This window comes from Patagioenas fasciata, chromosome 18 (genome assembly GCF_037038585.1).
Source record: "Patagioenas fasciata isolate bPatFas1 chromosome 18, bPatFas1.hap1, whole genome shotgun sequence".
NCBI lineage: Eukaryota > Metazoa > Chordata > Aves > Columbiformes > Columbidae > Patagioenas > Patagioenas fasciata.
In genome coordinates this window covers 4840124-4860495 of record NC_092537.1, presented here as the reverse complement: position 1 = coordinate 4860495, position 20372 = coordinate 4840124, and the positions used below count along the sequence as shown (strand labels likewise).

General features: G+C 48.5%; 3 protein-coding genes across 6 annotated transcripts in view; 1 reads left to right on the top strand and 2 right to left on the bottom strand.

Annotated features, from left to right (window-relative positions):
• The window catches only part of ATP5PD (ATP synthase peripheral stalk subunit d), a 92627-nt gene extending 89280 nt beyond the window's left edge, over nucleotides 1-3347 (bottom strand). Inside the window, exon 1 of the mRNA XM_071816276.1 lies at nucleotides 3338-3347. The gene's annotated coding sequence lies outside the window, so the exon portion shown is untranslated. The remainder of the gene's footprint in view (nucleotides 1-3337) is intronic.
• GGA3 (golgi associated, gamma adaptin ear containing, ARF binding protein 3) overlaps nucleotides 1-16589 on the bottom strand; it is a 21671-nt gene extending 5082 nt beyond the window's left edge. Inside the window, exons 1-17 of one of the 4 annotated variants that reach the window (XM_071816272.1) lie at nucleotides 16450-16467; nucleotides 15840-16065; nucleotides 11057-11141; nucleotides 10255-10330; nucleotides 9716-9814; nucleotides 8917-9040; nucleotides 7866-7969; nucleotides 7232-7312; nucleotides 6128-6265; nucleotides 5346-5427; nucleotides 4743-4859; nucleotides 3525-3776; nucleotides 2829-2896; nucleotides 2097-2419; nucleotides 1298-1563; nucleotides 946-1115; nucleotides 270-380 (exon numbers count right to left, since the gene is read on the bottom strand). In XM_071816272.1, coding sequence (XP_071672373.1) covers nucleotides 270-380; nucleotides 946-1115; nucleotides 1298-1563; nucleotides 2097-2419; nucleotides 2829-2896; nucleotides 3525-3776; nucleotides 4743-4859; nucleotides 5346-5427; nucleotides 6128-6265; nucleotides 7232-7312; nucleotides 7866-7969; nucleotides 8917-9040; nucleotides 9716-9799 — 1920 coding nt within the window. In that variant the 5' untranslated portion in view covers nucleotides 9800-9814; nucleotides 10255-10330; nucleotides 11057-11141; nucleotides 15840-16065; nucleotides 16450-16467. Of the gene's footprint in view, nucleotides 1-269; nucleotides 381-945; nucleotides 1116-1297; nucleotides 1564-2096; nucleotides 2420-2828; nucleotides 2897-3524; nucleotides 3777-4742; nucleotides 4860-5345; nucleotides 5428-6127; nucleotides 6266-7231; nucleotides 7313-7865; nucleotides 7970-8916; nucleotides 9041-9715; nucleotides 9815-10250; nucleotides 10331-11056; nucleotides 11142-14166; nucleotides 14332-15839; nucleotides 16066-16449 lie in introns of those variants that run through there. The other 3 variants (XM_065852120.2, XM_071816274.1, XM_071816273.1) reach the window with 3 other exon arrangements.
• On the top strand, nucleotides 16585-20245 carry MRPS7 (mitochondrial ribosomal protein S7). Its single transcript, XM_065852121.2, has 5 exons — nucleotides 16585-16686; nucleotides 17452-17643; nucleotides 17943-18006; nucleotides 18532-18699; nucleotides 19494-20245. The coding sequence occupies exons 1-5, from the start codon at nucleotides 16631-16633 to the stop codon at nucleotides 19713-19715; spliced, it is 702 nt and encodes a 233-aa protein (XP_065708193.1). The 5' UTR covers nucleotides 16585-16630; the 3' UTR covers nucleotides 19716-20245.
• The last annotated feature ends 127 nt before the right edge of the window (nucleotides 20246-20372 follow it).

Sequence of the window (20372 nt, the reverse complement as noted above, 5' to 3'; positions counted from 1 at the left end):
CCTTAGCTGACCGCTGCCCTTTTGCTGAAGGAAGCACACAGGTCCTGCTCAAACTGTTCCTTGCTGATAAAAGTCTGCTGGGGAACAGACCATGCACAGCCTCCCTCTGGCCCTGAACTGAAAATGGTGTGCAGCAACCAGCTCTGGAGGGCAAATCAGGAATGAACAGCTGCATCTGATCAGATGTTTGGTCCACCCACCCCCCGGATAATTCAGCTTACATCAAACCTGCCTGACCAGGACACGGTGAATCCCGCTGCCCCTCTCACCTTGGTAGGATTTGCCAGAAGCATGACCTGGGTGATGGCGGCGGGCGGCTGGATGGGACTGAACGGGGACAGCTCCGTGCCAGAGGGTGGTTGTAACTTCACTTTCATGGACTGGGAATGAAAAAGAAAGCAGAACCTCAGGGATTACCTCCCACCTTGAGGACAATGAAAGATGCACACACAGGCTGGGGAAATAACAGTGCACGTCCAGGCTGAAGAGAACCAACCCACATGTGAGGATGAGGAAACAAGAGCCAGCCCAGCTTGTGCACCATGACAGGAACAAGTACCAGCACTGCTCAGGTGAACCCCAACAGCACCTTCACACCCAAGTGCTCATGTCAGAGGTTTTCATGTGAGCACCTTCACGATGGCAGGCAGATCGCAGCTGAGATTGAGCCAGTTTTCAAAACACAAACCGGCCATCCAAAATTATCTAGGTGCAGTAAGACCAGAATGGAACATATTTTTCAGATTTAGGACGTCTTTTAGAAATTCTGATTCCCAAAGGCCTCAAGGGTGGCTCTGTCCGTGTGACAATCCTGTCATTGTGCTACCCGAGCCACCTTCACAAACAGACACAGCTGCATTGATCTTAGATAGTAAGAAAAATAGAACACTAACTGCTTGAATGCACAGTTTCATGTCGCCATGGGTCTGCGCCACACGGCCCTACCTTGGGCACAGCAGCCTGCAGCATGATGTTCTTCACGGGAAGCGGCGCCGTGTTCAGCATCGAGACCACCACGACCAGCACGTCCGAGCGTCCCGGCGGGCACTCCCTGGCGAAGTGCAGGAGGATCCGGAAGCCGTTCTTGTCATAGGCTGTCACCGGGAGGGCACTGCCTGCCGCAGAGAAGCAGAGAGGGACGCACGTTTAGGTCGCAGAAGACGATCTGTGGCAGACCTGGGCAATGTGACTGTTCGGCTGGGACATCTCATCCTTTCTCTTTACTTCATACGCTTTGTCAAGAAGCTTTGCTTTTAAAAAACGTTCAGAGAAAGGTGGAAAAGCCTGAGATACTTACTGGGTTTAATGGATTCCAAGGGAACATGGACATTGGCCAAAGAAATGTCAGGTGCTTTCATGGGGCTGCCTTGCTGCTGGAATGATGCCGGCTGGAACAGAGGACTCCCTGAGCCAGCACTGCAGCTGCTGGGGAACGGAACAGGAGGGGCTCCGGGGACAGCGGCTGGCAGCCCTGCAGCTGCTATTAACGGGGCAGAGCTGACGGAGGTCGGCAAAGAAGCCCCAGGGAACACCGAGGGTGTCACCACGCCTTGGGCGGCAGTCCTGGAAGAGAGAGACAGAAAAACATGGGAAGTTGAGCTGAAAGCAAAGCAGGTGTTTCACCACAAACCCAGAGGTAACAGTGGATCACCAGGACAAAGCAGCAGCCTGGAGCCAGGTGGGAGCCCCGACTCAGTGTGGTCTCATGTAAGACAAGCTACAAGGGATGAGCTGGTGGGAGGATCAGCCTTCCAAGCCCAAGTCAAGAAGAAATCAGAGTCCTGCCTTGGCAGAGGTGGGCAAGGGCCTCTGTACCTTCATAGCCTGTTCAGCTTCACACCGCATGTTCGCATCAGGCAACAGTGCAGCTGTTGTACTTTACCTCATAGTGCCTGCCTTTCCTTACCCAGCAGTGCCCACCTTTCCCTCCCAGAGGTAGGACCCTCCTATTAGTTTGTAAACTGAAACTCTCTGAGAAGAAAAGTCACACATTTCCACCAAACCAGAAAGTTGAAAGCCTGCCTCTGAGCCCGACACTGCAGCGAGCCTGGCTTTCTATCTGCAGAGACAAAGTAAAGTCCAAGACTTTCAGTTACCCTTTGGCTTCTTCAAGGAGTTGTCCCAATGCATCCATCTTATGCGACACGTTGGTGCCCACAGATGAGCTGAAGTATCCAGGAGCAGCTGGAATAGTCTTAGGAGGCCCCACGGGGGCAGCTGGGCCAGCAGAGAACACAAACGGTGCTGAGCTTGGTGCTGGGATGCTGGGAGCAGCCTGAGAGGCTGGGAAAGCAGAGGGCAGCGTCGCTGACGTTCCACATGTGGTCTGCGATGTGTGATGGAGAAGAGGGTTTCCTACAGGGTTGCAAGCAACAGTCACCATCTTCGGATTAAAGAAATCCAGGTCCAACTGATCGTTCTGAAAGAGAGGACAAGGAGATGCTGTTGCTCACTGCTACCCCCGCTGCAGAGGTGGCACTGTTACAGAGGGAGAGAGATTTACCGCAAAAACAGGTGCTGGGAGGCAAGCAGCAAAGTCTGTGGCCTATGTCAGGGCTACATCTGATCTGTAATTTAAGCAAAGGAAGCGCTAACATCACAGGGGACAGATGGGAAACTGAGAAAGCCAGGTTCAGGGATATCTCCTATGTTCAGATGCAGCTATCCCAGATCCTAGGACTAAACCAGATTCCTCCTCAGGAACAGCAGCCCCTCTGCCTAAATACGTGATCACACCTTTTCCAAGGTGACAGAGCTTGTCCCAAGACCTTTCACAAGGACGTTCCCTCCCACCCTCCCTCCCCTTCCCCTGAGACCCTCCTTTGTACCTCAAACATGCTCCACTGGTTGTTGTCTGATGTGTCCTTCACTGCTGTAGGGGCTGGGTCATTCAGACCTGAAAAGAAGAACAGCAAGTAGGTGAGTGGAGCAGACAATGAGTCAGTGTCAGCCCCTGGCAGTTGTGTTGGTACCATCAAACTACTCGATTCAGCTCTGCCAGAGCCCAAGAACCTGATGAAAGACCGAAATGGGCTGCAAATCTATGCTGAGGAAAAGAGACAGACAAAACCAGGAGGGGACAGACACCCCTGCACACAGCTCATCTAACCCTTCCTGATTTACAGTGTCTTCTGCTGTTCATGTCTGGGCTCCACAGACAGGCCTTCTGCAGCTTCCTATACACAATGCCTCAAAGGCACTTTGCTCTTTAGCACAGCTGCAAAGCTTGGGGTGAAACCGGTACCAAACTGCAGCCACAGAGATCAGACTGCGCTTAAACTCAAGTGTTACTCCACTTGGAGCCTGCTCTGGGAAGATCAGAGTTTTTAATACTGGGTCACTGACCAGGTCTTATATTCAGGATGACACAAGGCAGCGTCTCCTGGACTTCTCTAGCAACCAAAGGCACCTGCTGCTCCTCTTAGGCACGCCACACGCGCAGCCAGCCCTCACGCTGAAGGCAGAAAGCCGTCTTTGTTAGGCGCGGATTGAGCAGCCCCTTCCTGGGCCCCTTGGTGTCCTACCTAAGCACAGGAGCTCCTCATCCAGCAAGGAGAGGGAGTTGGCCGCGCTGCTCTGCGGAGCGGGCGCAGGTTCCCCGTGGCTGGAGGAGCCGCCGCGCGTCTGCGGGGGCGGCGGGAGGATGGGGATTTCGGCTGGGGCCAGCGAGGGGGCTGGCGGCAGGGCGGCGGGGGGCACCGGAGGTGGCGGGGTGCTGGTGACGTCCAGTCCAGCGAGGTCGATGAGGGTGTTGAGATTATTTGTGGAGTTACTCCCTGCAGCGGACAGGAGAAGAGCACTACTAGGAGAGAAGGCAAAAGGCTCAGAGCGAACCCAACGTACAGAAGAAATTATCAGAGAGATGGTTTAGATAACACAGATCCTCATTTAATCGCAGCTTATGGCTCTGTATAAGAAAGCTCACACACTTTCCACCCAGCCAAGTGCTGTCCACGGGCTACTTAAATCAATCCAGATACTTTGGAAATTTCTATCTGAAAAGCAACATGTGCTCCACCCACTGCTCTTTCCCCAGGGCTTCTTGTAGCACAATTCATAGTTTTTTCTAAACCTTTTGAGCTCAGAGGAGGCTTCGGGAGATCCTACAGAATTACAACAAACAAAGGCTACCACAGAGCTGAGGAAAATTCATACTGATCTAGAATTCCCTTCATATTTAGGACAGTCTTGTCTCAATAAGATGTTGTCAGGCTGCATTATGCATCCCCCTGCTGCTCTCCACACAAAAATGTGTGATTCCCAAATGGTAATTCTGTCACAACACACGTGTCCAGAGCTTTCGGTGGTGAAGCTGAAGCGTCAAGTGCGCAACTGGCCTCAAATCACAAATGGAATTGCTGGCAAAGCCAGGATCCCTGGCCAGGCTCCCACTCTCCTGCTATTGTCCTTTTGATAAAATCATCCTCTTACATGTCACCATTAAGAATCAGGACAAATATGGAGAGGAAAATGCATGAGATCTTCAGCCGCACAGACTGTTCAGATGCAGGGTTGCTACTGATGGTGTCAAAGGTTTCAATAATATGGAACAAGCAATGGAAAATGCAAGGCTGCAGCACTGTTGCTCATGTCCAGAATTGTTTATGAACTGCTTAGGAGCTGTCCTGTCCCCTTCTGATTCACAAACTGTTGGCCACAAGAACCGATGAATAGCCTACTTCACCACAATTAAAAGGAAACCCCATCCAAAAGACTTAGAATTGCAGGATTTAAGAACTCACCTTCCACTACTGACACCCCAGGGAGATCCACCTCACCATTGATCGCTTGCCCCTCTATTATTTTTTTATAGGAATTTATCACACGGGATAAGTTGTCACTGGCCTGCAGAATATCCCCTACATGCAAGAGAGACAAAAACGACTCCAAGACTTTAGTCACTTTGCTCCCACTAATGCTGAGAGTACTCAGTTATCAACTAAATCATCAGCAAGAAAAAAAAACACAATAATTTGGCTGCGAGCTCCATTACTCTCTGTCTTTGCCACAGTTGAGCAATCCCAGCCTTCCCAGGCCCGAGCACATTATGGTAACAACGTAAAAATGAGCCTAAGGTTTTGTTCCCCACAGCAACTCCTTTTCCCTTCCGAAGCAGCAGCTGCCCCCATTATCACCCCCTGCCTCCCCAACCACCAGCTCTACTGTCACCTCATTGCCTGAATTTAAATGATAAGCATAAAGAAGCAAAGATCTTGTCTTGTATCTGCTTGCTCAAAGTGCACCCAGTGCAAAGAGGCGTCTTTACAGCAGCCGCCCCGTTGCTGAACCCTCGCAGTCACCGCTCACAAAAGCCATTAAAAAAGAAGCAGCGTAGCTTCGTTTACCCAAACTGCTGTCGTTATCCTCTGTCTCACTGGCCAGCTTGAATAATGTCCGTCTTTTGGTTTCACACCTTTCATAGAGCTCCTAGGAAGGCAGATTAGGACAAAGGGTTTAATCAGCAAGGAGCCCGAGGAAGAGCAGAATTGTGCTTCAATGATTACGCTTCAGTTGTGCTGCAACCGCTACTCAGAGTCTGTGACCACACAGAACAGTGGCAAGAAGAAAATGTTTCACACAAACCAACCAGTTTCTTGATCTTCCAAGCATCCATTTCAGGAGTTTGTTGTTAAACACAAGTAGGTTTAACTTTTTCAAATAGATAAGGTGTAATTCTTCAAGGCCTATCCAACCGTCCCTGCTGTCTATATTGATTTTACTTTACTGATGTTCTCCCAACCTTTAACACTAGCTGGAACTCTTCCTTCAAAGGGGAGGGCATATTTTCTGCCCCATTCAGCCTTTAATTTATCCATCCACAGTGCAGGGAGGGACAATTATTACTTGCAATCAGCGCGTCCTAATAGGAGCAAGAATTACAAACTGCAGTCTTGATTCTGCCACACTGCAGTTTGGAGAAGAGCTGCACCTCACCTCCAGCACATGCAAAACCGAGCTACTACTACCCAACTGTCCTTGTAATTATCTATTCCTCAGGTGAAAGGTGTTAAAAACATGGTTATTTTCTTGCCACTGCTTTCCATTTTACTGCACTGTTTGTAATTCCCTGCAAAACTCAAGTCTGTAAGAAGAAAGGACTGAGTGGGAAGGAGCAGCTCAGACCCACCTTCATGAGCTCCCTGTCGGCCTCTGACGAGTCCTCTTTGCTGTAATGAACCAACATCTCGTTCAGCAGCTTCACGTTGTTATTCACTTCCTCCAGCGTGTGCATGCGTTTGGTCACTTTTTGAATCCGAGCCTCATCCTTCAGGGTGTAAAACACAGACATGGAAAGTGAGCTTTCCTGTACAGGTCCCCAGTGTCACACCAGCAGGTGTGATCTGTAAAGCACATCAAGCAATGTCTATTTAAGGTTAAGCTAAGGGGAAAAAAAAGTCCCCATTGATGTGAAGCTTTGCTTATTTGTCTTTTCACCACCATTCCGAAACGTCAGAAACCCCCACATTTCCAAAGAGTCTCATTAAATAGATTTTAATGTATAATTATACCACTAAAAAGACAAGCGTTCAAAACAGTATGTTCCCAAAAGTTCCTTTTTGACCTTTTCACAAGATTTTTTTTTTTTGGTCACTTGATGACCTTTTATAAAAGGTGTATTTGAAGCAAAACATTTACTAGGAACCACAAGCACTCTCTGGTAGAAAATGTCCACCCATCTCTGATTTGAGAGTCCAGCTAAAGATGTAGAGAGTCTGCCCTGGGGACAAGAGGAGCTTGAGTGGAAACATTTCAGTAACCTATATATCCTTTCTGGTCTAGAAGCTATCCTTTTTCTTGCGTTTGTTTTGGCCAGAAACACTAGGAGTCATTTCCTGGACTCCAGGGGTGGATCCATCCCAGCCCTACAAGCAGGAACTGCAGACATTTTTGTGATACAAACATCTCCCAGTTGTGAGCTGGAGGCAAAATTTCAACACATTCCTATCACAGAGCCCTACCCAGCCATCAGATGCCCCCCCCCTTCTATGCTGGTAACCACGGGGATGAGATGCAAGTTAGCGATGCCGTGTGTTTTAAAAAATAATAAAAGGCTGGATGTCACTGACAATCAGTCTCATTCAGTCCCCACAACTTAACTAAGGCATGCACTAATGTAATGTACTCAAAAGCCCAGGTGCTGCCATTCACGTGATCCCAAAGCTCTCCGTCATCTTGGAGTCAAATTGGATGAACTGTACGGAGCAGACCCAATCCCACAGGAACTTCTTACCTCTTTTACCATGGATTTTATAAGCTTGTTGGCCTCTTGTAAATCATCTGGGTTTTTGCTTTTCAGTAGTTTGGCTAGAAGCTGTAAGATGAGAAGAGGATATTCAGGAAACAAACGAAGACCCTTTGGCAAAGGGAAGCAGCGAGAGGAATCTAAGTAAACAATTGAGGGGAAAAGAGATCCAGGCCACTATTACAAACCTTATGCTGCTATTGTAGTTACAGCGACTCCAGGAGGAGTCATTTATGGTTTATTATTTTATGTGAGTTGCTGCATTCTTGCTTCTACATAGGGCACATCAATGAAATCCCAGAGACTTCTGACACTAGATAATTATTCCTCCCATACATCATTTTTGGCCTTGTGTGTGAAACATTCTGTGCCTTCTAGTTCCAGAGTAGGACGACGCTTTAACCAGGAATACTCTCATAATGGTAACACAGAAAAAGCCTTAGTTGTAACTTTAGGTTAGGTAGGTGGGCAAAGCAGTCGTATTCAAACCAATGAGTCCTGTGAAAGTACACACCACATCCCCCAAAATAAAAGCTGAATTAATAAACTTTCTTCCCCTGTTTTCCATGTGCATTAAGTAATCACTTTTCATTAATGATTATGATACAAGTCTTCGCTATACCTTGGACTTCTCCTCATCATCAAACACAGGATTTTTGGGACGCGGCGGTGGAGAAGGAATCAGGGTTCTGTCCGCAGGAATCACAGGATCAAACATAACGATCCCTGAAAGCAGAAAGGGAACCCACAGGGGTTTGCACACTCAGCCACACCAGGCAGTGCACCCAGTTACTCTCAGGTTGCGATCAATCTGTCCAGTGACAGCTGCACACTGTCCTAATGAACAACAGGGGATGAAGATCACCGGGCATGCTAGCTGGAAAACTAAAAAGTTTGATTTGGTAAAGGCCAAAACCCCAGCAACTGTGTTGCCGTGTCCATACTGCTCCTCTAATAGCTCAGTATAACCAACAGCTCTCTGCTATTCATCTTTCCCCCTTTCAGCTGTTGAACCACTAAGTGAAGCTTCAGACGACCCGGTTTTGTGCAAACTCCAGGGCACGACATTTGCTTGTGTAAATGAGGGGAGCAGGAACGCAGGCAGCAGTGCAGAACGGGGTGATGAGCAGACTCCCAACCACGAATGGGGAAAGCGCTGAGCTTCCCGCTTGTTCTGCTGTCAAATCCCTGGATTTGTGCTCTACTTCAAGAGCTTTCCTGGAACGCGTTTTTCTTGTGTTGACGCTGCATGTTTCTCAGCTGAACTTTTTCCACTGTTCCTACACAAGAAATTCGTATTGGTTGAACTAAATGTACAATTGTAAAGCAATCCAGCTGAGAGAACACAAAAGGCTACATGGAGGTTCTTACTATGCTTTAAATTAGGCTTGTTCAAATCATGTAATAACTAGTTCCATAAAGACTCAAAAATGCACTGCAAACAAACAAATGAAAAAGTATTTGTGAGGTGTTTAACTAACGTAGTTGAAAAGGCAACCTAACACAGCCCAAGGCATTTAAATACAACATGAAGCTTTTCAGGGAATTTCTGCCTTATTCTGCCTCCTCTCAGAGCTTGCCTTGACCCCATGTAAATAGAAGCTGTACATTTGTGACTCTCCTGTTTAAAGGACAGGCTGGAGAGAACGTGCAAACAGCAGCTGACTTCCCACCTTGTCGCTTCAGCATGTAGTAGGCATCCTTGATTTTGGATTCTTCCGGCAGCGCCACTGTCCAGCTATACAGCAATTCAATGACTTTGGTCTTCACCTTCTCCGAGACTCGGTCTCCCAAGTACTACGAGTGGAAGTAAGATGTGAATTTTCCACATTCCTCATTTCTTTTTAAGAATACAGCCCAAGCCCAGAGAATGGGAGTTCAGTGACACACACTAAAAAGCCTGGATTACTGAATTCTAAGATGATCTAAGATACATCTTATTAAGATGAAAAAATGCTCCTCTAATGCATTTGAGGTAACAGTGAACAGAAGCTTTGTGATTATCTACAGCAAAAGAAACAGCAGCTATCCTGTTGTTTTCAGGATTTCGTTATGCAAAAATTACAGCAATACAGATACCACCCCCTCCACCGTCTTAAGGGAAAGAATTTTGGATGAGTTTGCTGCATCAACCATGCCTTGGGGTGCCTTTGTCTATTTTCACCATGTTAAACTGATCCTGGGTGTCGAGGGACTTCACCAGGCACTCTTGACACAGCAAGTTGGCAGCAGAGCGAGGATTAGAACTCTATCTAGGGTGTGTTGCCAAGTCTCTTGTTTTAACCTCTGCATCACACCTCTCATCCAGCGGTGCTGGGGTTTTGGTTTTTAAAAAGCCCCAAACCTTTGCTAACAAATGGGTTTGAATACAGGCTAATAAATGCAATGAGCACTGCAAACATTTTGGATGTTGCCTGTAGCTTATGGAAGCCAAACAAAAAGTAAATACAGCAGTAAGGCTCAGGAACTGACCTTTGGAGACACAACTTTTATTAACTCGTTTAAAAAGCGAAACTTCCCTACTTCGTTATGAAATCTTCTCCCACAGTTCTTCATGCAAGCTTCCAGCACCTGCATTCAAGTAACAGAAACAGGGGCTGAAATGAACAGGAAAACCCTGCAGTGACAGCACAGCCACATTCCGTGTCCAGGGGAACTGCAGGACCCACGTCAGCAAGACAGGGATTCCTGCTTTGCGATACAGGCACGAATCTCCCGTCTTTAGGGGTGACAGATCGAGACAGGCTGGTCTTCTGCCCTCAGCCACGTACACCTGGGTCAGTTATCTCACCATGAGTCTCATAACAATGGAAGATAACAAACAAAAGCAGAGGAAACTAAACCAAAGAGCAATCTGTACTCCCTCCTACTGCCCACCCCCAGCAGAGGGGAATCAGAGCATTTAGCCCCAGCTAACGCCACCGACACACACTGTGCCCCCCTTATCCTCCACACAGATGACGCCAAACGGTGCATAACTGGGTTTAAGAGAAGGGGTAAGGACTACCTACTGTCAGGGCTTGGACTGCCTCCCATTCCTGTGGCGACTGGATTTTGTGAGCCAGGAGCCTCACAGCAATCTGTGGCCTGAAACAAAGCAGATCCCAGTTACAAACAGAGCAGGCGAACATGCTGAAAGATATTCAGACTTTCACAAATTCCACTGTTTTAAACAAGATGCCTTTCACGTAATGGAAAGGAAATGCCATTTAGCACTTTTCGTCTTCCCATCAGCTAACAAGAAACGTTCAGAGCATCTTTGTGAGCCTGGGTGTTTGCACACGTGGAAGGGAGGGAGGGCTGGCAGTCTGAGCCAGCAATTCCACATTCCTGCTTGGGAGGGGCCAAGCAACTCCCAGTACAGTCCCCAGCCCAGGAAATCACTTCATTTCTCTCGCATTAGTTTCCTTTTTCCAGAAGAAATACTTCTTCCTTAGCTCACAGGAATGCTGTGACCCAGGAGGTTTCCTCCGTTAAGCCTTGAGAAGATTCAAAGACATGAAGACCCATCACGCACAAAGAGTCACGACCCCATTTTACAGACTGATTTGGGCTAGATGAGAACCCTGCAGCTGCAAAAGCTGACGTTAGAGGCAGAGCCAGAACTCCCCTTTTCCTAGCGCTCTGTGTATGAGCCATGCTACCCCTCCCAAAAGAGAAACCACACTTTGCAGCATCTCATTTCTTTTGCGCACCGATCTTCCTTGCAGTATCAGTATACATAAAATAAAACATGAAAGTTTGATGATCAAACGATATACTTTAAACTGTGAATATTAACTTCTTAGGTTTAGGGCAGTTTGGAACACCCACCCTTCAAGTTCTTTGTTGATCTGGTCGCAGAATCCAATGATGTATTCCCAGTCTTCTTGCCTGTTAGATGGGTTAGTGGCTTTATCTTTGATAAGAGAAAGAGAACATATTACCAATCAAGCAAAAAAACCCAACAAAACCAACAAAACCCAAACAGTTTAAAAGGTCCTGCATTTGACGTCTGTTGCCAACTACAGCAAAAGGAGAAAGAAGTTCACACACGATATGTCTGCTCAGGGAAAAGGGTGAGTCCAAGTGGAGACATCCAAATATCCAGCAAGAATCACTGCTTTCCAAAAAAATAGATGCCAAATCTCAAGTAGTTAGAAACACACTATTTCCATACTTCAAACGAGAGTACAAGATAAAGTATTTGAGCTCATGCAGCTCCCCTCTGCCTGAAATGCTCTCTTTCTATTTGACCATAACCTTAAATTCCTTAAAGGCTAAACCCTCACACTTCCTACATAGGAAATTATTTTGTATTCCCTGGGAGTTTCGTAGAGTAAGAGCTGGAACATCAGTTGTTTAATATAAGCCATTTAGCACTAACACTTGCTATTAGAGTGCCAGCTGACTTGTTAGATGCCTTAGCATTTCTCCTAGGAATGATGAGCTGAAATTTATTATTATACATTGAGATGTTCTCACAAGTAATAAACACCACAGCATGTACCTGATCAGGAATTCAAATCCTAGATGCTCAAACTGAGAGACGGATGCTCTCCTGACTGGGCTATTTCAGGCTCCTGAACGATGCTCCCTCGGGTACCGGGGCCTTGCTTATTGTACTGATTGCAGAACAGCGAGCCCATCAGCATCTTTTTTTGTTACGAATGCATCTTCTCCATGTATTCTACTTCACTCTGATGGAGCACTGAGCTTACAACAGAGAAGATTCCTGCTTTAACCTAATTTTCTAGCCAAGATGACCAGACAGGATGATTTTTCTTTCTTGTAAGGGAAGAAAGAATGCACTGTAGGTATATAAGGGCTAGCACTTAAGAAGCCTTCCTTAAAATTTTAATACCACAGAGATACAGAAAATATTGTTTAGCCAGATAGTACAGAGCAGGGGATGAAGGACGGGAAAAACAGCAGCACGCATCCCTGCACTGTCATCATAGAGGGAAGCTTAACGAAGTAAACACACACTGCACTACAAAGGGACATTTTTTATCATCATTAAAACATATCCTGTTACCTTTTCCCAGGTAGATAAAAACAGCTGTCAAGCAGCTACTCTGAAACCTCACTTCCACAGGGCACCTCCATCCTCCTACTGTGGCAGCCCTGCAAGGTTTGCTTGTATTTTCCTCCCGGAGGAAGGATAATTGTAAATGGATTGCACCTGCAGAGGTGACTCTGTGCCCGCTGCTGATTTTCATGGGACCCGAGGTAAGCAAAAGGCAGCAGCCAGGGAGGGACTCACCGTAGGTTCACATCTTGTTGCACAAGCTGAACTACCAAAGCTATTGCTTGAACTCAGGAGATTCAAGGCAGGCTAAGCTTAAAACGCAGACAGTGCAGAGCCAAGCGACTGTTCAAAACACATGTGGCACTTAAACCTTATTACCACACTCGCAACTGCTGAACAGCCTGGAAGCATCACGGAACTGTGGACTTACAACAGTCTAAAGCCTTTTCACTCAAGGCAAATGGCATCGTGCACGGTTCGGTGCTCCAAAGCACCTCTGTGGGCCCACATGAAAGAAATTGAGTTCCTGGCTGGAGTTAATGGAATTTATTTTATAAATAAAGGAAGAGCACAAACAAGTAAGGACAATCAAACTAAATGAACTCTTTGCTGGCTGCACATCCTAAAATTAAGAAAGAGATCTAGTACTAAAAGGAAAACGTAACCAACGTTTCTGTGTTCCAAATGTTAATTTGAAGCTGTTCTGAACATCTCCAGAGATTTCTTGGAACGACACTGGATTGTTTCACACTCTCAGATTAAAGTTCAGATTCATCTATGTTTTCTCACCTACAGCTCTCACATAAAGACAGTAAAGCCTCAGGAGGGGAGAGAGATTACTGAAGGGAAGTTATGTTCCACATGACGAACCTCCTTATTTCTAACATTCATAAAATATCCACGTGAAAGCCCAGTTCATACAAGCTAATAAGCCTGAGCAGCAGCCCTGCCCTGGCTCTGGAGATGGATGTGTTTGTGTGACACAACACAATGGTGTATACACTGACTTACAAGCAATCTCAGTTACAGCCACAGAACATCATCCAGCTCATCCCAGGTGAGCTAAACTACCTTGCTTTTAACCTTTTCAATACAACCCTTCATGAAGCTGCATCACGCCTATGAAGGTATAACCTAAAGTCCTCTATTTTTATGCAGGATGCTTAAAATGTGGGTAGGGAGCTCCTTGCAGTGCCTTATAAATATGCTTCAGTCCTTACATGAAAGCATTTATTACAGCTTGGTGCGTTGGAATATCAAATCCTTGGCTCCTCTGTTGAAACTGCCCACTTGATACTGGTTATAAAGTTTGTTTTCGGAGATGCTTGTCGACCGGGTCCCACCCTGAAAATCCCATTTCATGTTGGCAACTGAGTGAATCTGAATTAAAAACCTGGGAATGAAAGTCTTGGCACTACCGCAGTCGTGTCACCGTCTCTGCTTCGGCTTTCGGGCACCGCTGCGCTTTGCACGTGTGAAGTCGCTTCACACTTGACCTGAGTGTCAGGGCCATTGAGCCTGTAGTTGTTCTGCTAAACCCCGAAACGCTAATGAGTCAATATACAGATGCATCATTAGATATGAAACAAAGGTGTTTATTTCCTCTGTGGAGAAATGGCGTTGGAATGCAGAGAACCACAGACCATTAATTGACTGGTAATGAATGCTCATATTTTCCTGGGTTTACTTCTCTATCAGAATGACACAAAAGCCACCAAAACCCAACAAAGGGTTTCCCTGGGTCAGGCTTAGCATATGAATTGGAAATCTCCAGCCCAAACATGTTGAAGTCTAACAGTGGGACTCTGCTTGTATCTCCAGGAGGAGAAGCAGAATGCTGACCCATGACAATACAACCAAAAAATAAATTAAGACAATCATGATATTTTATCCATCTGCATTTATCACATACCTGAACACTGCCTAAGCCTGACATGAGCGTGATACAATGAGCTTCCTTTCGGATGCAGGAGAACGGGCAGTGCTAAAATCAAAGGATCCAGCTGTGTTTGTACAACTGACGTTATTTTGTAACCTCCTATTTCAGTTGAGTACAGAAGAGCCGCTGGTAGGGAGAGGACTGAAAGGATCACTTCTCATCCCAGCTGCTTGCAATAAGGCAGGAGACATGCAGATGCTCCATCATCCCTGGCCGAGGTGCAGATCCTGCTGCAGTATCAGGACATGAGGATTACGTTACTTCATGGGTCTATGACTCCACCTGATGACAGAGACAGGGCAGCACAGAGGCTGCAAACCACCGGGACAGGAGAAAATCATTGGCAAGAAGACATTTGCATCTTCCCGTGACTGGGAAGTTGGCTGAGCGATTCTGGCCCTTCCCTCCGGTGAGGGCACAGCGGGGAGAGACCCTCAAGGTTTGCGCAGCACAGCTCTGTGATGGTTACAGATCTCAGGAGGCCTGGGGAAAGCACTCGGATGCACCAGCCCTTGCACTGCCCCAGTGCACACGAAATGCTCTGTGCTCCCCGGCCAGGGCAGCAGCGACACAACCACGCAGCACCGGTCACCCCAGCAGTGACCTGGCGCAAACCCATCCCCTTCAATGAGACAGCAACACTAACGCTGGGAAAAACACGTCCCCCTCTGCAATCGGGCTCGCCGCAATATTTCTTACCGTGAGCAAGGCCTTTGCAACACCACCCTTTGGCATTTGTTCTGCGGTGCAGAATAACCTCCCGCCCGGCCAAGGAGACCTCTCTTTGCTCCCACAATTAATAAATAACCCCACAAAACAAACAGCTTGGAAGCCTTCCAGGCAATACAACCTAAAATATCCTTCCTACTAGAGATATTTTCACACATAAACTGAACTGGGTGAGTCAGTTCTCCTCAGAGGAAGATTAAAAGGAAGGGATGTGGGTGTTTCTTCATGTGTCTCACTGGCTACAATAAAAGATATTGACAAACTGTGGGAGTTCAGAGGAGGAGCAAAACCGGTGAGAAGACAGAAGGGATTGATCTAAAATGAGACGAGCTGAAGACACCGTTTAGCCAGTAACTCCTATAACAGATGATGATGCCATGTATGTGTATGAATTTTATATAAAAATATCAAGCAAGAAAAGGAATTATTTAATCTTGTTTATGGAAGGATAACTCCAAAAGGGTAAGAGGTTTTATAGTCTAAGGTATTCAGGGTAACAACCATCTTCTGCCATTTGCCCAGTACCCAACTACTTATGAACTTCACTCACTGCTGTAATCAGACAGGTAAGTATTAAAAAAAGAAGATAAGTATTAAAAAAAGAAGAAAATCTAGGCAACAAGCTAGTGATGTGCAGGATAGTCTCCCAGGGACAGAAGCTGGAGCCCCGTGCATGGAATATATGAAAACCAATTACTGGTATGACTGATTCATTCAACAATCATCTCCCAGTGTGCTGAGTTGGGATCCCACAGCGCCAGGTTCTGCACAACCAACATCCCCGGGGCCGGCCGACCCACGGACAGCACGGACAGACACACCACGGGGAGACACGGCAACGGCTGCGGATGAACGAGCCGTGGGGTTTGCTCTTCCCTGGCTCTAACGCTCAACGTTCTGTGATAAAAATACTTTACCTGGATAAAGGATTTTTGGATATTGCAGTCTGTCTGGCACGGCCACCCGTCACTGCTGCTGGGCGTGAAGCAGAACTCGTCTGCTCCAAAAGCACGGTTGTGTAACACATTAACACCTTTTATTTGGGAAACCCCTACAGGTCCCATCCTCACAAACAGCACTGAGGCGCTGACCAAAACGCGGACGCGGGAAGAAGATAAAGCAGGGACGGACAGGTACCGTGAGCTTGCATGGTAAAAAAAATAATAAATTAAAAAAAAACAGCAAAAAGCAAAAGCCTTGCAGGTGCTGAGCAAGGTGAGCTACAAACCTCCCAGCCAAGGAGCACACTGAGGAGTGACAGCCCAAACCGCCGCTGTGCCCACAACCGCAGCTCTGCGGTGACTCGTGGCGACCCCGGGGCGGTCTCAGCCCCGCGAACGGGGGTCCCTGGCCCGGGGAACCGTCCCCAGGGAGCTCACACACCCCCCACCCTCCCCTGAACGGCACCGCCGCGGCCCCGGCCGCCTCAGAGACCCCCCTCGCTCAGGTGAGCGGAGGCGATGGGAAGGGGCCGGGGCTGGGGGGACCGGGTCGAAGGGATCGGAGCCGGGGCCGGCGGGTACTCACTCAGCCACGACTCCAGGCTCTCCCCTTCCGCCTCCGCCATGTTGCCGGCCCGGCCCGAGGCCCCGCCCCGGCCGCGCGAGAGCCGAGCGAAGGGGCGAGGCAGGGGTAAGGACCGCCCCTCCCCAGGTCCCGCCCCCTCCCCGCCTGGCCACTCCCCTTTCCGCCCCGTCCCCGGCGGAAGATGGCGGCGCCCAGCGCGGCGGGGCTGGCCCGGCGGTTGCGGGCCTGGCTGCCCCGGTGAGCGGGGCTTTGGGGGGACCTGCAGCGGAGACACCCGGAGCAAGCGCGAGGGGCGTTCCCCGGGCCGGGTTCGCTGTTCCCTGGGCCGGCGCGTGTGTCCATAGGGGGTTGTTGGGCCCTGAGCGGGGCCTGGTGTGTGGGTGCAGGTGGGGCCTGGCAGGGCAGGGCAGGACACCCCTGCCCCTGGGTGCAGTCCGGTTTGTGTGGGAAAATATCTCTAGGAGGAAGGATATTTTAGGTTGTATCGCCGGAAAAGCTTCCTGACTCTTTGTTTTATGGGGTTATTTAGTAATTGTGGGAATTAGGAGGTTGCACTTAAATACGAGAAGCTTCTTCCCAGTGAGGGTGCCAGAGCCTGGCCCAGGCTGCCGAGGGCGGTTGTGGAGTCTCCTTCTCTGCAGACATTCAAACCCGCCTGGACACCTTCCTGTGGAACCTCCGCTGGGTGTTCCTGCTCCGGTGTGGGGATTGCACTGGATGAGCTTTCCAGGTCCCTTCCTGGCCGGGGAGCACAGAGTGTTTTGTGTGCCAGGGGAAGCTGTGCAGGTCAGGAATGCAGAGCACAAAGAGCCTTCTAGTTCTGCAGCAAATCTCTGTGCCCTGTCGTTGATCTGTGCCCTGGCTGTGCCGCAGCGATCGGGAGGATGGCAGAGATGCCTCTCAAGTCAAACGTCCCGAGATGGGTTCACATCCTCCACGTCCCCGTCACAGTGTGGTGCGTGCATCAGCTCACAGCTCCCATCCTCCTTGTGTTCTTTGCAGGCTGACGCAGGTGAGGTGGAGCCGCTACAATCCCAGTTACTTAGAGCCAGAAGTGAACAAGGAATTGTATCAGAAACCTTTGGAGGAGCTGTCTGAGGAGGAGAAGGAAAAAATGGAGCTTAAGGCTGTTCGACCCATAAAAGCTGCTCCCCCCACTCTCTCCAGCTCTGTGTTCAGTGACCCGATGATCAGGTCAGAGAAAGCATCATGTCCTCTGTTACAGCTGGGTCCCACGGAGCCAAAATGCTTGGGAGCTGTGCTGTCCTCCTCGCTTACTGTGCTGCACGTTGCTTTGTTACTGCACAATCCCTTTATTCGGGTTAATCTTTTTCCCACAAAGCCAGTCCATTGACTGACAGCGATTAGAGATAATTTCAGCAGATCTGGCAGCACCCAGACTTAACCATGGGAACAACACAAGGGGGGGGCTTATTTCTGTGGGTGATAAAATCAGAATTTAAGTCAGATCACATTTGGCTTTGTGTTTACAGTAAATTCACCAATATGATGATGAAGAATGGAAATAAAGTGCTGGCCAGAAGCCTCATGTCTCAGGTGAGAACTTGTTTCTTCTCAGTATTATGTTAAAACAATACAAAATAGAAGGCTGGGACATCAAGCCCACTGGAATTAGGAATTAACCAGAACTTGGGTCATCTCTACAGTCCTAACACATTTCCCTCTGCACACGTGATATCTCTCACCGTTATCTCCCTGACCAGATGTACATTTTGTACAAGCCCCAACCTCATTCACTTCACAGACCAAGTGGTGATAGCTTAGTGGAGAACGTTCAGCATCTCTTGGTGCTTATATGGAATCATAGAATCATTTAGGTTGAAAAAGACCACTCCATTTTGTCCCTTCCCTCCTCAGCCTCCTTGCCTCAAATGCAATGTTCAGTGAAGAGCTGGAAGAGGGTGAAGTAAAACTTAAGAGAATCCCTGACTGGCCTGTTGCCTACAGGGCTAGAAAACCAGCTGCAGGCTCAAGTGGAAATGCAGCGCTTGTAAAAGCGATGTAATTTCATGGAGTGGGATAATCCACCTGCTCTGCATGTCTCCTTGTCTTTGTCCCAAGACTCTAGAGACCATTAAGAGGAAGCAGCTGGAGAAGTACCACAAAGCTCCAGAAGATGAGAAGGAGGCAATTGAATGCAACCCTTACGTCATTTTCCACCAGGCTCTGAAGAACTGCCAGCCCATCATCGGGCTCAGCAGCATCACCAGAGGAGGCAAAACCTACCAGGTGAAAAGGGGGGGCTGGGAGCACATCTGGCCAGGAGAGAATTCGCTAGGGAAGCAGATGCGCTGGTTTCACCCCTTCAGCTCAGGCTTTCCTCTCCTTGGAAAGAGCCACTTTGCAATCTGGGTTAAAACGGCTCCTAAAAAACTGTCCAAGATCATGCCCCAGCCTGTGAGTGTGGTAATTCCTTCTCAGCATTGGTAAGGAGTATTCAGCAAATGTTGTCCAAGGAGACAGAGATCAGTGGTGGGCAGCAAAGGAACTGGCAGTGCCAGGATTCCCAGACCTACCCTCTCTGCTGCATCATGTTGCTGGGGTAGAGGTCCCAAAGCCCTGAGGAGGGTCAGCGTAGCACAAAAAGTCAACTAGATACAGTGAGGTGTTGGAAACACGAGCAGAACTTGTCTCTAAGTATGGGCTCTGCAACACTCGAGAGAGCCTGATGGAGAACGGAGATGCAGAGGCACAGCTGCATCAGTCAGTGCAGGGGATTGGGGACCATCTGCCACCCCTGCGAGCACAAACCAGCCAGGGTCCAGTTCCCAAACAGGCCACAAGTCCTCACAAAGGCCTAGGGCTGATTAGAATTTCCATTTTGGTAGAAATAGACAGTTTCTATGGACAGGGGAGGTGAATTGGCACAGATCAGCTGTTGGGAGCTGGTCTTGCTGCAGAGAGCAGCGTGCTGCCACGGTGTAAACCTGCACGTGTCCAGCTGGGCCTGTGTGACCGCTGGAGAAGAGCCGGTTCCTGCACCCTCACGGTGCCATAACTGTTGCGGTTTGACCCTTTCCCAGGTCCCGGTCCCTCTGAAGGACAATCGGAAGCGTTTCCTGGCCATGAAGTGGTTAATCACCGAGTGCAGGGAGAACAAGAATCGTAGGACACTGATGCCCGAGAAGCTCTCCCAGGAGCTGCTCCAGGCCTTCAACAACGAAGGGCCCGTCATCAAGAAGAAGCACGTGCTGCACAAGATGGCAGAGGCCAACCGGGCTTATGCCCACTTTCGCTGGTGGTAGGGACAGCACCGGGGCCGCAATGCCACCAGCCCAGGGCCGCAATGCCACCAGCCCAGGGCCACCTGCCGGGGAGAGGCCGGGGAGAAAGGGGGAAGATCCCTTCCAGGCAGCTTCTGAACTAAACTGGGAAAGCTCCTCCGATCCGCACAAAGTTCATTTCCCTTATGCTTGTTTGGATGGGGGAAGGGGAATCGGAAAGCGTTACCGACCCCTGCACGGATACTCCAGTTATTTCATAATCACCTTCCTGTGAAGAGAAGCCTCAGATGTTTTTCTTAGAGCAATGCTATACAAAATAATCTTCCACTTACCTGTATCCTGGGGAAAGTCCTGTATCAGCAATGTTTTTGGCTGCACAGCTAAAAGCAGAGCTGAATATTTTCCCCAACACCATAACCAGCCTTAGTGTCATTGGTACAAAAGGCAATAAAAGGCTTTTTTTGATTTTTGGTTCTGGCCATCGGCAGCATTGTCTGGACAGATTTCACGGGAATGTTAACAGAAAAAAATAAAACCAGTTTTATGGGGAAGGTTTCTTGATTCCAAATCTTCGTTGCTTGAATCTCACGGTGCTTTTGCCAGCTACCCTGGTTGTGTGAAGCTGTGTGGACACCCTGCATCGACGACAAAGTGGTTATCACAGCCTTAAGGCTTCAG

What these genes read in the sequence shown, in the direction of transcription:
- MRPS7 (XM_065852121.2), top strand. Translation starts at nt 16,631, where the DNA reads ATGGCGGCGCCCAGCGCGGCGGGGCTGGCCCGGCGGTTGCGGGCCTGG. An exon ending in TTGCGGGCCTGGCTGCCCCG is followed by an intron (nt 16,687 to 17,451) that starts GTGAGCGGGGCT and finishes TGTTCTTTGCAG; the next exon opens with GCTGACGCAGGTGAGGTGGA. An exon ending in GAGGAGGCAAAACCTACCAG is followed by an intron (nt 18,700 to 19,493) that starts GTGAAAAGGGGG and finishes ACCCTTTCCCAG; the next exon opens with GTCCCGGTCCCTCTGAAGGA.